The sequence below is a fragment of the Moschus berezovskii genome, chromosome 24, assembly GCF_049115385.1.
Source record: "Moschus berezovskii isolate FMDL1 chromosome 24, NW_MosBer_1.0, whole genome shotgun sequence".
NCBI classification, from domain to species: domain Eukaryota; kingdom Metazoa; phylum Chordata; class Mammalia; order Artiodactyla; family Moschidae; genus Moschus; species Moschus berezovskii.
Window position 1 is genome coordinate 37,967,717 of NC_142483.1, and position 14,488 is coordinate 37,982,204.

General features: G+C 44.3%; 1 protein-coding gene across 1 annotated transcript in view; it reads right to left on the reverse strand.

Annotated features, from left to right (window-relative positions):
* Positions 1 to 359: 359 nt before the first annotated feature.
* IL5RA (interleukin 5 receptor subunit alpha) overlaps positions 360 to 14,488 on the reverse strand; it is a 37,294-nt gene continuing 23,165 nt past the window's right edge. Inside the window, exons 10-12 of the mRNA XM_088831618.1 lie at positions 7,887 to 7,983; positions 6,496 to 6,580; positions 360 to 2,108 (exon numbers count right to left, since the gene is read on the reverse strand). Coding sequence (XP_088687744.1) covers positions 2,028 to 2,108; positions 6,496 to 6,580; positions 7,887 to 7,983 — 263 coding nt within the window. The 3' untranslated portion in view covers positions 360 to 2,027. The remainder of the gene's footprint in view (positions 2,109 to 6,495; positions 6,581 to 7,886; positions 7,984 to 14,488) is intronic.

Genomic DNA, 14,488 nt, shown 5'->3' on the forward strand with positions numbered 1-14,488 from the left:
GTTAGTCCTCCTCAGACAGCCATTTTGCTTTTTTGCATTTCTTTTTCTTGGAGATGGTCTTGATCACTGCCTCCTGTACATTGTCATGGAACTCTATCAATAGTTCTTCAGGCACTCTATCAGATCTGCCATTTCCTATCAGACATGCTCTCTGAGCCTTAGTGATTGCATCTGTAAAACTGAAGCAATAATACTGACCACATGGGTGTCTCAGGTTTAGAGAGATGTGTGCGTAGCATCTGGTGCAGCTCCTGACACCCAGCCGCCTTAACAAAGCACACAGTCTAGGGGGCTTACAAACAACAGAAATTTATTTATCACAGTTTTGGAGACTGGAAGTCCCAGATCATTGTGTCTGGTGAGAGTCTTCTTCCTTGCTGCAGAATGCCAACTTCTCATATCATCACATGGGGGAGAAATTCTTTGGGGTCCCCTTGTAGAGCACTAATCCCATTCCTGAGCATTCCAGCCTCATCTTCCCTCAAAGCCCCACCTCTAAATGCCATCGCAGTGGGGCGTAGAGTTTTAACATACGAATGGGGAGTGGGGCACATTTGTTCCCTAACACTTGGAAGTAGGCAGTAACTGCCAGCTGCCAGAGCCCTATGCCTGTTGTCCTGGACCCAGTTTCCTGCTAGATGCAGTGGATGTTTATCAGGAAAACAGCCCCTGGAAGGATTTGGTAGTCAACCTTCCCCATTCTTGGATCGAACTAAATCAAGTATGACAAGCATGTAAAGAGTGGGCCCTGGCAGAGGCCGTTCTGAGCACTGTGACCTTTCCCAGTTCTAAGCTTCCTGTTCAGGGCCCTGTACAGTCAGCACTGTTTGGGTCCCTTCAATTTCCAGCTGCCCCTCCTACCCTTCCTCTGTCCAGGATCTAGTTGCAAACAGTACAGGAAGATGTCAAGCTTCCCTGGTGTCTCAGCGGTAAAGAATCTGCCTGCAGTGCAGGAGACCCGAGAAGGTCCCCTGGAGAAGGAAATGACAACCCACTCCAATATTCTTGCCTGGAAAATCCCATGGACAGAGGAGCCTGGCAGTCTACAGTCCATCGGACTCAACAAGGAGTTGGACTCAACTGAGTGACTCAACCACCAGCAGCCCATGAGGGTGTCAGAGGAGGGATTCCTGTCTAGATTGGGATGCGTGATGAGTACTGTGTAGGACCCATTCCAAACCTCTGACGCTGGACTTGATCCAGCCCTTCCTGACCAGATGCCCAGCAAGTTGCCCTGAAGTCTTTGTGAGCAGACATCTCTTCAGAAAAGTCATTCTTAGTAGAGTGATCCTTTTCCAACACAATTCCACCCAGTGCCTTTCTCAGTGTATTACTGAAATATCAAGGCTGCCTTCAAGAATACAATCTTCAAACAAAATCCCGTCCCCTCCTTGGGTATAGACTGATTCGTTAGCTTCTTAGGGTTTGAAATTCGTTTGTCTGCAGTGATGCTAACTTGATTGTACCTCTCTCCCTCCCTCCTCTCTCCCCTCCGTCTCCCTCTACCACACACACCCAACCCCACACCCACACATTACTTGAAAAAGTATTCCTGAACTCAGAATAAAAGCACCATGGCGCCCACTTGCTGTAGGAAGGACAGTCTTGAATGCAAGTTCACTGTTCATTCCAGAACGGTACAAAATGCTTTCTTCCTGAGATTCTAGTTGACTGTTACTATTGGTGGCTGACTACCAGAGTAAACACAATTGACGTTAGCTTAATAACGGTCTCTCTCGCACAAAAATGTGTGAGGTGAGTAATGCACATCAGGTGACTGGAGGGTGAGGAGGTGCTGCCCGTGCAGAGATCAGACCTGGCAGGATGGACGAATCGGTCACCCAGTGTGTGTTAGGAGACTGTGATGAGGCATCCACACTTGTCAGGGATCTGTCTGGTTGCATCATCTTACAGCTAAATTGAGTGTCCTGTAAACTCCAAACTGCTCAAAGCCAGGAAACAGCCTTTCCCATTGTCATCACTGAGGCTCGTGAGATGAGCTGACTTTGAGAGTGTTCCAGGGACAGTCAAAACACAGAGTCTTCCAGGGTCTCAAATCCAGCCTCCTCCACATAACTTATGACTTCAGTTTCACTGGAACCAGTTTTCTGCAAAACAAATAATCCTTCCTTAGATGTTTTCTAGAGAACTTTTCCATTCTTTGAATTTCTTTACAGTTGGTTTCAAGTAATTTTGCTCTTAAAAATAGTAAATGTTCACTGAAGAAAATATGGAAATGAAGTAGGAAAAAGATGGAAAAACACCCATAAACTTACCTCCCAAGCACAGTCCACTGTTTCTTCAGCCCTGTTCTCTAGCTGTTGAGTTATCGTTACAGTTACATGAAGAGCTTTATAAGTTGATTGCTTCTTGTGCAGCATCATATCGTATTTTAAATTATGTACAGCCGGCCCTTTGTATCCACGGGTTTCACTCTTTTATACAAGGGACTCTAGCACCTGCAGATATTGGTACCCACAGGATCTCCTGGAACCATTCCCCCTGCAGATGCTAAAGCGTGACTGTATGTTTTCTGGCTGTATCATTTTAAATAGTTTCATCGTACACTATTTACTATAGTCTTCCCCTAAATTGGGGTATTGTGTCCTGTTTTGGCTATTACAAATAATGCTAATATTGATTACAAAATTCGTGACCAAAAATAAACTTCCTGTGAGAGATCATATTCCTCCACCTCCTTTACTCCTTCAGGGTGTTTTTTTCATATTTTTAATTGAAGTATATTTGATTTACAATGTAGTGCTAATTTCTGCTTCACAGCAAAGTGACTCAGTTTTGAAATATATATGTTGTCTTTTATATTGTTTTCCATTATGCTTTATATTTCCGTTATCCATTATATCACAGGATATTGAAACAAGTCCCCTGTGCTATATGTTAGGGTCTTGTTTATCCATTCTAAATGTAAACGTTTGTGTCTAACACCAGTCTCCCAGCCCATCCACCTCCCTCATCTTCTCCCTCTCTCTAAAGTCTGTTCTCTATGTATATGAGACTGTTTCTGTCTTGTAGGTAGGTTTATATGTGCCATATTCTAGATTCCATGTGTAAGTAATATCATATGAGATTTCTCTGTTTCTTACTTCACTTAGTATGTTAATCTCTGTTTGCATCCATGTTGCTGCAAATGGCATTATTTCGTTCTTTTTTATGCCTGGATAGTATTCCATTGTATATATGTACCACATCTTGATCCATTCATCTGTCAATGGGCATTTAGGTTGCTTCCATGTCTTGGCTATTGTAAATCATGCTGCTATGAACATAGGGGTGCATGCATCGTTTGGGATTAAGAGTTTTGTCTGGATATATGCCCAGGAGTGAGGTTGCTAGGTCATGTGGTAATTCTATGTTTAGTTTTCTAAGGAACCTCCATACTTCTTTTGACAGTGTCTGTACCAATCTACAAGTCCCACCAACAATGCAGAAGTCATTCGGCATGTTTTTAATACCTACTCTGCACTGGCAAAGGAGCCTGGTGGGCTATGATCCATAGGGTCGCAATGAACACAACTGAAATGACTTAGCACGGCTCTGCACTTGACACCATGTGATGCATTGAATATTCAGTGATGAATCAAGCAGCCATGCTCTCTGCCTTATGTACTGTGGTTTGTGATCTACTTAATATTGGAAGGAACTCTCTCCAGTTTCCAGTGTAGGAACAAAGAATGGCTGGAAACCAGTCTTTAACAAATGGAAAGCTTAGAATAAGAGTTTTTCGTTTTTTTTTTTAAGTGAGTCTTTTTTATTGTTCAGCCAGCTCATCCCCCTCCTCTCTCCCTCCCTCTCCTTCCCTGAGTCTCTTGAGCGTAAAAAAAATAATTTCTGACTCAGGCCTGGACAAGCAAAGATGTGTGTAATGGCCTCCCTGGGATGGTAGCCACCCCCAGAATCCCAGGACTCTGGGTACCAGCATCAAGTTCCGAGGAGCCAGCAGTGATGAAAGGCAGAGGCTTTCCTTTCCCTTCGGCGGAAGATTTCCTGGTGGTTCGTCGATAGCTCTGAAGGGCTCCTCACCGTCACTGCAGCAGAGGCCCCCAAGGGGCTCGGACAGACTATGCTTTGAGGGGTGAGGCCGGGGCGCTGCTGCGGGGCCACCCATGGTCAGCTGTGTACTGAGTCACTTGCTCCGCCAGGTGGAGGGTGTGGGCGGTAGAACTGACAGCAGAAGGCGACGCTTCATTTTCCCAATTCTCCCTGCTCCTCCTCCAACCCCTCAGCCCCGCCCCTTCCTCTTCCCCTAGCCCCACTCACAGATCTGCTTTTCACCTGACCCGCAGCACTGTGGAGGAGGGAATGGCCACCCACTCCAGTATTCTTGCCTGGAAAATGGACAGAGGAGCCCAGTGGGCTGCAGCCCATGGGGTCACAAAGAGTCAGAAACGACTTAGTGATGCGCGGGTACACACACACACACTCTCTCTCCACCACCACCACCCCCCAAAATGTGAGAGGAGAGCATATTGTCCAGAGGAGCAACCTGGTAGTGATGGGCTCTGACATGAATCCTTTGCTTATTCTGAAACCAACCTGTCTACCTGGAGTTGTTCTTTACATGTATGACTTGATTTTAATTAACAACAAACTGCAAACTTACACAGTAAACTGTTAAGCCTGTTTCTTTTACCAATCTCAGAATATGCAAGGAAATTTTGGGGTCCTAAAGGGAAATGAGATACCAGCATTAATATATGCCATTAAGAGTCCAGGACAAACGACTTGAGTCTGCTGCTTAAACCACAGGTGCTTTCCAGGCATGAGTGTGCCAGAGTCAGAAGGGATCCACAGCACGAATTCACATGAAGCAAAACAACTTTCCCGGGGGGGCCACACTCACCATCCAGAAAAGCTGTGGGTTATCCAGAGCAAGCCAGAGGGTGCCCTGGTAAATGAGACCACAGGGGTGAAACTGAGTGCAGGCATGGGTCTTGGGCCAGCCTTGATCCTCTGCTTCTCTGGGTCAGTAACTATCATCAGCTCAATCACCCCAGACACCCAAACTTCTAACTCTAAAGGTCACTGCTTCTAGCAGTGATCCATTTTGGTGAGTGTCTGATCGACTCATCTTCCCCTTCAACTAGTCACCAGTTGACTTATCCAGCCATGAATCACTTTATCAAAGAGAAAACTAAATTTGTTAAGAAAACTCCTTGATGAGGGTCTGCAGTCTGCAGCCCATAGACTGAGTCTGCCTCATTGCCTGCTTTTGTAAATAAAGTTTTATTGTTCAGAGCTATTTGTGTATTGTCTGTGGTTGCTTTCACAGTATGATGACTGCATGATAAACATTTGGCCCTTAAACGTATACTATCTGGCTTTTTATAGAAAGTCCCCTGGCCCCTAATGTAAATATCCATTCAGCTTAAGGACAGATTTGACAAGCAACTGAACATCAATACACTGAACAGCACAAGAACTTGGTGACAGAAATTGAAGAAAATCTAAATAAATAAGGTGAGATGTTGCGTTTACAGAAAGATTCATTACTGGTAAGATGTTCCTTCTCTCCAAAATCACCTGATAAGGATCCCAGAAGCCTTTTTTGTTGAAATTGATAAACTGTCTCTCAAGTTTGTGCTAAGTCACTTGATCGTGTCTGACTCTGTGTGACCCCATGGATTGCAGTCTGCCAGGCTCCTTTGTCCATTGCATTCTCCAGGCAAGAATACTGGAGTGTGTTGCCATGCCATATGAAAAGAAAAAGGACTTGGAATAACCAAACCAACTTTGAACAGTCTTGTTTGGAAGTTTTAAACTACTTGGTCTCCAGGTTTACAATAAAGCTTCAGTTTCAAGACAGTGTTGTAATGGCATACTGATAGACAGTAATCGAGAAATAGACACACATACACATGGATAGCTTATTGTCAGCAAAGACACTGAGGCAATTCACTAGAGAAAGGAGTACTTCTCCCACTTGAAGCTAGAGCAATGGAACACACGTTGGTAAGTGAGTGAGTGGTTGCACGTAAGTGCTCTGAGTGCACAATGGCACCTACAGAAACATATTTGGGGAAATCATTTGCCTGCCCGATGGTTCTTTATATTTAGAAACTAGGGAAAATTCCTCTGAAAAACTTAGGGGTGCTCAGGGGCAGAAACATGAAATCTTAAAACGTCAGAGTTAAATAGGTCATTGGACGCATCTATGCCTGTTACTGTACCGAAAAGGAAGTCAAATCTCATGGGGTTGAAGGAATTGCCCAAGGTCAATTAAAAGATGGCTGGTAGAAAATAAAAATTCAGGTTTTCTGACTGGTGAGTACCCTCATAATTGAGTAGGACCTTTGCAATATTCAGAGACTGTAATGAACATGTAAAACAATCCGCCAAAGAGCAAGAGTGACTAAAGCAATGTGAAAACATCTGGCCTCCTGGGTAAAAGCCCTTGTAACATGGAAAACGAGTGACTCAGTGACAGGACCCATTGGTTCCTGGGAAGATATGACATTAGAGAAACTTCAGTATTACCTCATTGTTGATGATTACAAAGAAATCGTTAATATTACTTTTTGGCACTGGAACAGGTGGAAACAACTTCGTCCATAAGTGGCATCTGAAAACAGTAAAGGAGGGAAACAGATGAGCACAAACAGCCTTTTCTGTGCTTTGGTAGCTGCTCTAAACATTGACCTGGTTAATCCCCAAACCTGCCAATTGGTAAATTCAAAATCTTCATCGACGAAGACTTCCAGGTACCTGCTTTGTAATAATAGTTGAAGATCTAGGGGTACTGCAAGGCTTTGATGTGACTTCTGATCCAAGAAAGACAAAATGGCAACTGCTTCATGTTGGTACGTGTTATCAGACCTGATTTCTGACAGTGATGGACATCAAATGTGTGGGGTTCCAGGTCACCTGTGGTGCTGATGTGCCCTTCCTCCTGTGTGTTGGCTCTCGGTCTCCTTTGTTTCTCTTTTCTGAACTGCCACCACCACCACCACCACCCTGTATAGATGCCATCTTAAATAACATTTAAAATAGTGAAGCTGTTTAAGATAAGTCATTTTCTTTATTAAGGTTTTTTTTTTGTGGACCATTTTTTAAGTCTTTAACTTGTTACAATATTGCTGCTTCTTTTAAAAAAAATGTTTTAGTTTTCTGATTGTGAGGCATGTGGGATCTTTGCTCACTCATCAGGAATCAGACCCACACCCCCTGCAGTGGAAGGCAAAGTATTAACCACTGGACCTCCAGGGAAGTCCCCTAAAAGTCATTTTCTAAACTATGAAAAAGCGAAGATAGAACATGTTCTGCAGCCTCCTAAGTGGCACTTGACCTTCCGGACACCAGAAGTGTTGAGAAGTTCCTACAGGGGCTTTTGCAGGCTCTAGGATTGGTTGCCAAATCTGCAAGATACTGTAGAATCTGGGAAGGATCGGCTACTCTGGGGCCAGATAACAGAAGGGCCAGGCTAGGAGTCTGTACCTCGTAACTGGGGATCATAACACAGGGGGCACTGAGGCGACTTCAGCATCCAGTGGGCTGCCTTGTTTTCCCTGAGATGTGACAGACGTGCCCTGGGGACTCAACAGAAGCAACCAAGGACTGAGTGGAAGACAGTCAAGGAGAAAAAGAACACAAGTGTAAAAACCACAGAAATTAGCCGACTGTCGGCAGATCAAGAACGGGACATCAGCGACTGAGGCTATACTGAGCTCTGTCCAGTTTCTGTAAATCACCTACTGTTTCCCAGTTTTTTATTTAGTCCACACTCATCTTGGAAAGGCTGTCCAGGAAGACACAAAAATACTGTAGATTCCACCTGATAACAAGAGCCCTCCATCCAGTGGATGCCTGGCAAGAATGTAATTCAATATTCAGATCCCAGTGAAAGCAGCCAAAATAAAAAGAATACCTACATCCTGCAGATGAGTGAGAAAATTAACAAGATGAAGCAGAAGGTCATCATAACTGCAATAAGGAACCACTCTGTCCAGGGCTTCTGATCATCCTTCCCTAATGAAAAAAGAAAGAAAAATCAGAACTAGAATTAGCAGTAGGTAAGAGAAATGACTACAGTAGGGCATCAAGAGGCTTGGGTCTGAGTTGCAGGTGCTGGGTGATGCTTAACTTTCCCGAGTCTTAGATTTCTTATCTGTAAAATGGGGTGCAGGGTAACATCCATCTCACAGAGCTGATATCATAGTGAAATGAAAAAATGGCAATGAGACCATTTTTAATCTTAAAACATTATTTAATTACTGAACAGGTACTTATGGAATATATTCTAGATAATATTCCACCTGGATCTTGGAATTTAGAGCTTTGGGTGAGTAGTAAGGATTGTAGATGAAAAAGCTGTAAAAATGTAAGCCTAATCAGTAACCTAATTGCATTGCAATCAAAATATCTTACAAAGTTGGACTTTTAGAGGAAGTACAGTATGGAATAATACTTGTAGGTAACAACAAAGGTATCAAACTCTGTTGCAAGTACTTTTCAATCTTGTTGTTTAGTTGCCAAGTTGTGTCCGACTGTCTGTGTTCCCATGGACTGCAGCACACCAGGCTTCCCTGACCTCTGCTGCCCTCCAGTCCTCAGTCTTTCCCAGCATTTATAGTCTTATTTACAATCTTAATTGTCCTCAAAGCAGGTCTTGGAATCATGTCCACTTCACAGATAGGGACGTAGATGCTAACTGCCCTGATTCAGTACGGAAAGTATAAATGCCATCCGACTCAAGTTAAATTTGCTTCTAATCTACATTCAGGGGGTAGATCTTTCTATGGGCTTTAATGATAGGTTTGGGGTGTGTGTGATTTTTTTTTTTTTCATTTAAGGTACTGGAAATGTATTAAAAAAAAACCAAATGGAGTTTAGGGAATAATCTGCTTACTAAACTTCCTGATTCATTTTTAGAGAAAATGAAAATATTGAGTTATCTCTCAAATATACCATCCTTTCTGTGTTTGTTTATTCCTTATTCACCCATCTAGTCAATATTTATTGAGCTCCTATCGTGTATTGAACTCTATACACCTTGCCGGGAGACAGGGTTAAAAGAACCCATTTGAGACTTCTCTTCCTGCAGTTGAGGGAAGAACTCTCTAAGTAAATAAAGACAGGTAATTAAGTGACAGCAGCTCTAAATACAGGGGTGAGACAGACACACCTCACCAGGAGGTCCTACTCTTCAGTTTGCCATTAACAGTTGCTTTTATAAAATGAGGAGTAAATGTAAATGCAGTTTTCAAGTACTTGTAAATATCTTAAGACTTGGGAAAAAAAAAACAAAATACATAAAAGTCAAATCTTTCAAGGTGTCAGGATGGAGAGATGTCTTGAGGATTTAATGCTCCCGATTCCAGTGTTGCCTTGATCTCTTGAACATTTTTTTTTTTTTTTTTTTTGCCTCCTGAGAACTCTTACTTGGGGTTGATCCTCTAACTCCCAAAAGCTTTAATCTCTCCTCCTTCATCTTTCCCCTCTGCTTTCAAATATTCATAGAACCCTTTATCTTGAATAAGCCAGTACTTTGCTCTGCCATCTCTCTCAGTGATCATCAAATGCCATCTTACTTTATTTCCTAGACTCATTTGTTGAATAAGAAATTCAGGCAGCTTCATTTTCCCATCTCAGAAACCACTTTTTAAAATCCTGACTGACTTCCTCTTGGTTGAAGCCAAAGGATGGTTGGTTTCTTTTTGCAACTTTATCTTCCCTGACCTTCCTCTGAATTTCAGACTTGATGGTTATGCCCACTGGAAACCAAGCCACTGAATCCTCTACCCAAATCTTCCTCTGCTTCAATATAATTTCCTTCCCTCCTTCTTAATTTCAGCTGGCCCTCTCAGCTCAACCTTGATCTCTTGATGTTTTTCCACTGTGATCTATTCTTTGAACTTTGAAAAGTTTGTTGAGCACAGCTTTGTCTTTTAATTCCATGGCAACCTCTCCTGCATCTTTATTCCTGCCCATCTCTTGGTCTGGATCTGAGATTGCCCATAGGCGCAACCCACTGGGATGTGCCTCAAAGCTGACAATGTTCAAAACTAAACTCACCCCCTTCTTCGCATCAAAGCAACTTCCCTCATGACCGCTCCATTTTGGTCTTCACTCTTCCAAGTTCCCCAACTGGAACCCTTGGAAGTTACTTTGATTCTCCTCACTCACTGTAGACCCCCACCTTCCTTCCTCACTGGTTCTGTTTACATCAATGCCTCACGCCCACCCATAAATGCGAGAGAGGCGTGCTTTTGTCTATGGCTCAGTTTACACCGGTGCATCACACGCAACCATAAATGCGAGAGAGGCGTGCTTTTGTCTCTGCCTTTGCCTAGTCTTGTGGTGAAGGTGGCCATTCCAGGCCTCGGCTTCCTCATCTGTAAAAACAAGGGAGTTGAAATAGGACCCTTAAGAACGTTCTCAATCCAGCACATTTTCTAGTACCCTGACTCAGTCCAGGCACCATCCTTTTGTGCATCCTGATCTCTCACATAATTAATTTTAGTAAATTTTCATTAGAAAAAGTAGTAGAAAAGAATAAAAGAGAAAAGTCAGTAACAACCGGCAGTCACCAATAGGTTATGTTCTATACACATTTTTACATTCACTTTTTAGGTACCGGACACTCCACAAAGGGCTTCCTGTGTAATTGCAGTTGAATTCTCAAAGCAGCGCTTCAGGGTGGGCACTGCTGTCCACTTCTGATGGATGGAGGAGCTGCAGCAGAGACGGGCGGAGCCGGGGGAGGAGCCAGGACATGCTGAGCAGCTGTGCTCTTAACCACAGTGCAGGGACCCCGTCCCCCAGACCCAGAATACACTGCATGGGCAGGCACCTCACAGAACACATCCTAAACATCTCTCCGTTGTGCAACACTGTCCTCAGCGTCCTCTTCCCAGCCGGATACCACTTCCCTGCAGGGCAGCCCTGCTGTGTTGCTTCTCAGTTGCCGGAGGTGGCTGTGTTTTCAGGCTGTGTCTCCAGGAGAACAAGGCTGCCTTGCATGCCGCTACTCCTGTGGTTCCCTAGGCTTTAGTCGGGACTGAATCACTTCAAGGGATTCACTCTGACCATGGCATGTAAAAAGAAGCTTCATGTGTTTACAGCTATTTTACACACAGGCAGTAGCCACAGTTCGTAAAATGATGAAAAACAGAGGCTCAGAAAGACAAACCTTTTGTTTTCCCAAATACCACAGAGAGTCAGTTCTAGGATTAGTATTCAGTTCTCTGGGTTGTCACCAAGTCTCCTTTTAAACCTAGTTTTTACTGCACATGGCTAATATAAAGAGCACCTGGGATGAACTGGAATACCATCAAATCAAGTAGTGGCTCGCTTTATTTCCCACTCTGATTGCATGAGTAAGGGGCCCTGCCCGCCTCACTGCCCCATTTCTGAAGCTCACCGTTCCACACAGTGAGCTGTTACACAAGTCCCCTGACAAGCACTTTCAGAAGTTCCACACTAGTCCACGTGGGATATAAATTTAGCAAGGGTTATTTCAGGAGCAGACTTCTCCCTGTTTTCAGTGGGTTAGACAGGATAAACTTGAGTCCTGCAGGAAGAATGAGCAATGTTGTAAATATTATCAGGGTGGCACACTGGGTCCCATTGGTGTCTCAGATTGGGCAATTCACTGCAAGCAGAGTGTCAGGTCCCGATAAGAGTGCCGTTTACTTGTGAATGTGGTTACACAAATCTTTTCAGTTAAACTACTCTCTTGCTATTCACTTCAGTACTCGCACTGATAAGTGAAGATGCTCTATGAATTAGCAAAACGTAGAGAGACAAGTGATTTTATTTCTTTTGATCAAAAAAATTTTGTGGTGCCTGCAAGGTGAGGAGCAGTCATGGTTCCTGCCTGGAAGAGGTGGCACTTGAGTCATTTCTCCCCTCCTGGCTTCTGCAGTGTCCCAGCTTTGTTTTAGAACTACTCCCTTACCATCACCTGAGGACAGAACTAACCCAGACAGCAGAGCTGAGGTCAGGTTTTCTTCAAAGAAAACCTAAACTGGCAATAAATTTAGTGCAGAAAAAAGCGTTCACATATTCACTACCAAATGAAAACTGCCTGGGGATTATCTAATGTTACTTGATTTCTTCACACAAAAATGAAGTTGAGAGTCAGTTATGTGACTAAATCAATTAAAGACAGCACCTACTCTGACTTCGCTGAAAGTTGAGTAGGTGAACAGTCCCCACTCACAGTATATATCCTTCAGGTCAAAATGAAGAAGAAATTTACCTCTGTAAAAGTTCAGAGGCCCCTCAGTACATCATTCATTTGAATTTGGGGTCTCTGACAATGGAAATTTTCTGAGGAACAAGTGTTTCCAGGTAACTTGAATCTTTTCTCTGACTCAAGAATGACTTTTGTGCCATTGAAACGGAAGCCACAGATGTTTCTTTTCAAGAAATTGATGAGCAGTGTTTGGTTATGCAGAGGTGAGCTTTACAAAGAGGAAGTTGCAAAGCCTGTCCTGCTCAGGAGGAGAAGCAGCTTAGGCTCTGTACCTTATTCTAGGTTGTTCTCCCAATATTGACAACTTGGAGCATTTGGGAGCTCAAGCTGTCTGGTTTCTGGTGACCTTGGCATCTTTAGTTTCTCAGCCATTCAGCCTTGAGAATAAGAGAGCTAAAGAAATTTCTGCACATGTTGTATGATCTGGGAGGGTATGGTGGGGAAGGGAGAGAGGGGGATAGATAGGATGGTGGTTGCAGAAACCCAGACCCTGGACCCACAGTCCCACTCTGCCTCTGGCTGCTCTCGGAGCTCTGTCAGATCCCCCAGCTGGGGCTGTAACCCCACTTGCTCCTGAATTCTGTGATCTTTATGGCTCAGACTGACAACTCTCAGACAGTCAGTTTGATTTGAAGGCCTATTCCACCCTTAAGCTCTTCATATGACCATGACTATCAGGGATCCCATATTGATTTTGAATCTGATTTCAGTCTCAACCATGGGTTCCAAGGGAAAAAACTACTTAGTAGATTGATGGGGCTCTGCCAGTGAAGCAGCCATATTCATTGTCTGGTAAGCCACCAGGCACTGGGAGGAGTTCTCAGGACATGGACAGGGCTGGATAACTGAGAGGATGCAGATTTGTTAGTGTCCAAAGCCTCCTGTGCTTGCCCCTCATTGGAGGGGGAGCCTGGCATCATTTGTGAAGGGGCCCCCAAGGGGGGTCACAGGCTGACAATGCAGGTAGAAGTCATAAGCATGCCTTTCAGGTGGATGAGCTTTCTGAGACAGCTGTCAAGTGGATTTTGAGCTTCACCTGTTTTAGGGAGACTGAAAGAGGGAACCAGTCCAGCCTTGGTGAACAGTATGTAGATAGTGCAGGACCCCGAGCAAAATGCAGAGAACTTGTACTGTGTTCATCTGGGGAAACGGGGCTCAGTGACCCAACATATGGGAAGGACATGGAGATGCTTTGGGGTGTGTGTGCATTTGTACGCACTCAGGATTCCCTAGAGGGGTTGCTGCCAGGCTGTTGGTCTCCAGCAGGACTCGGTGAGGCCGAGTGGAAGACTCATCTTTGCCCTCTTTTTCTTCTTTGCAGACTTTTCCACACAGCACCAAGGGCCCCAGGCAACCCAGAACTTTCTTCCCTGTAAGGGGTTTTCTGAGCTTGTTCTCTCCATCTGCTAAAGCAACTGAGAGCTGTCCTCACAGAGAGTCAAGAAACAGAAGTGAAGCACTTTAATCTGGGTTCTCCCACTTGCAACGAGAGGTGTCCCTGAGCAGGGAGCTTTGTTCAATGTGGATAAGAGCCGACTGAGTTGATTCCTGTAAAGTGGTCATCACAGTGCTAGTTCACAGTAGATGTTTAATGAATCTTAGGTCTTATAACTGTGATTATGAATGAATGCATCGTGTTCAGCAGTAAGGCACCAAGATAATTTCCCTAACTCATCAAAGCCAGACTAAAAATCAAGTCCTGTCAGAATCCTCAAAAGATTAAGTCATAAGCTCAGGCCTGAAGGGAAAGAAAACACTGAATATTCAGGATACCGGAGAGTAGGAGAGGGCATCAGGCATGATGGCTCTCACCCTCTGGAAGGTCTGTGTGAAAATGCACACCACAGACAGCTCATAGGAGGTATTTAGACTAGAGGAGCCTGAAGAGGTCAATGAAAATGTCCCCATTGCTTGGTCTGCATGAAGGCTGACCAGCTCATGAGCTGACAGTGTGACCCTTTTACTGCCGCTAGCCCCCATGCCACCCCCCGCCCGCCTCCATCTCCTCCTGTGCTGGCACTGTGACCAGTATCACAAAAAAAAGCAGGGCATGGACCCAGTCCTGTGGCTGCATTCCAGGTCCTAGTCCATCACTTCCTAGCTCTCACTTGGGCCACTTCCTTAACCCCTCTGCATCTCTTTTCTCACCTCTAAATTAGGAAAATCCTGTGTTTGTGAAGCTACATAAGATAAAATAAGTGAACGTGCCAGGCACAGTGCCTGCCCCAAGAGCAGGGCCCCACCTTCCTTCATGAGACAGAGGTCATACACAGA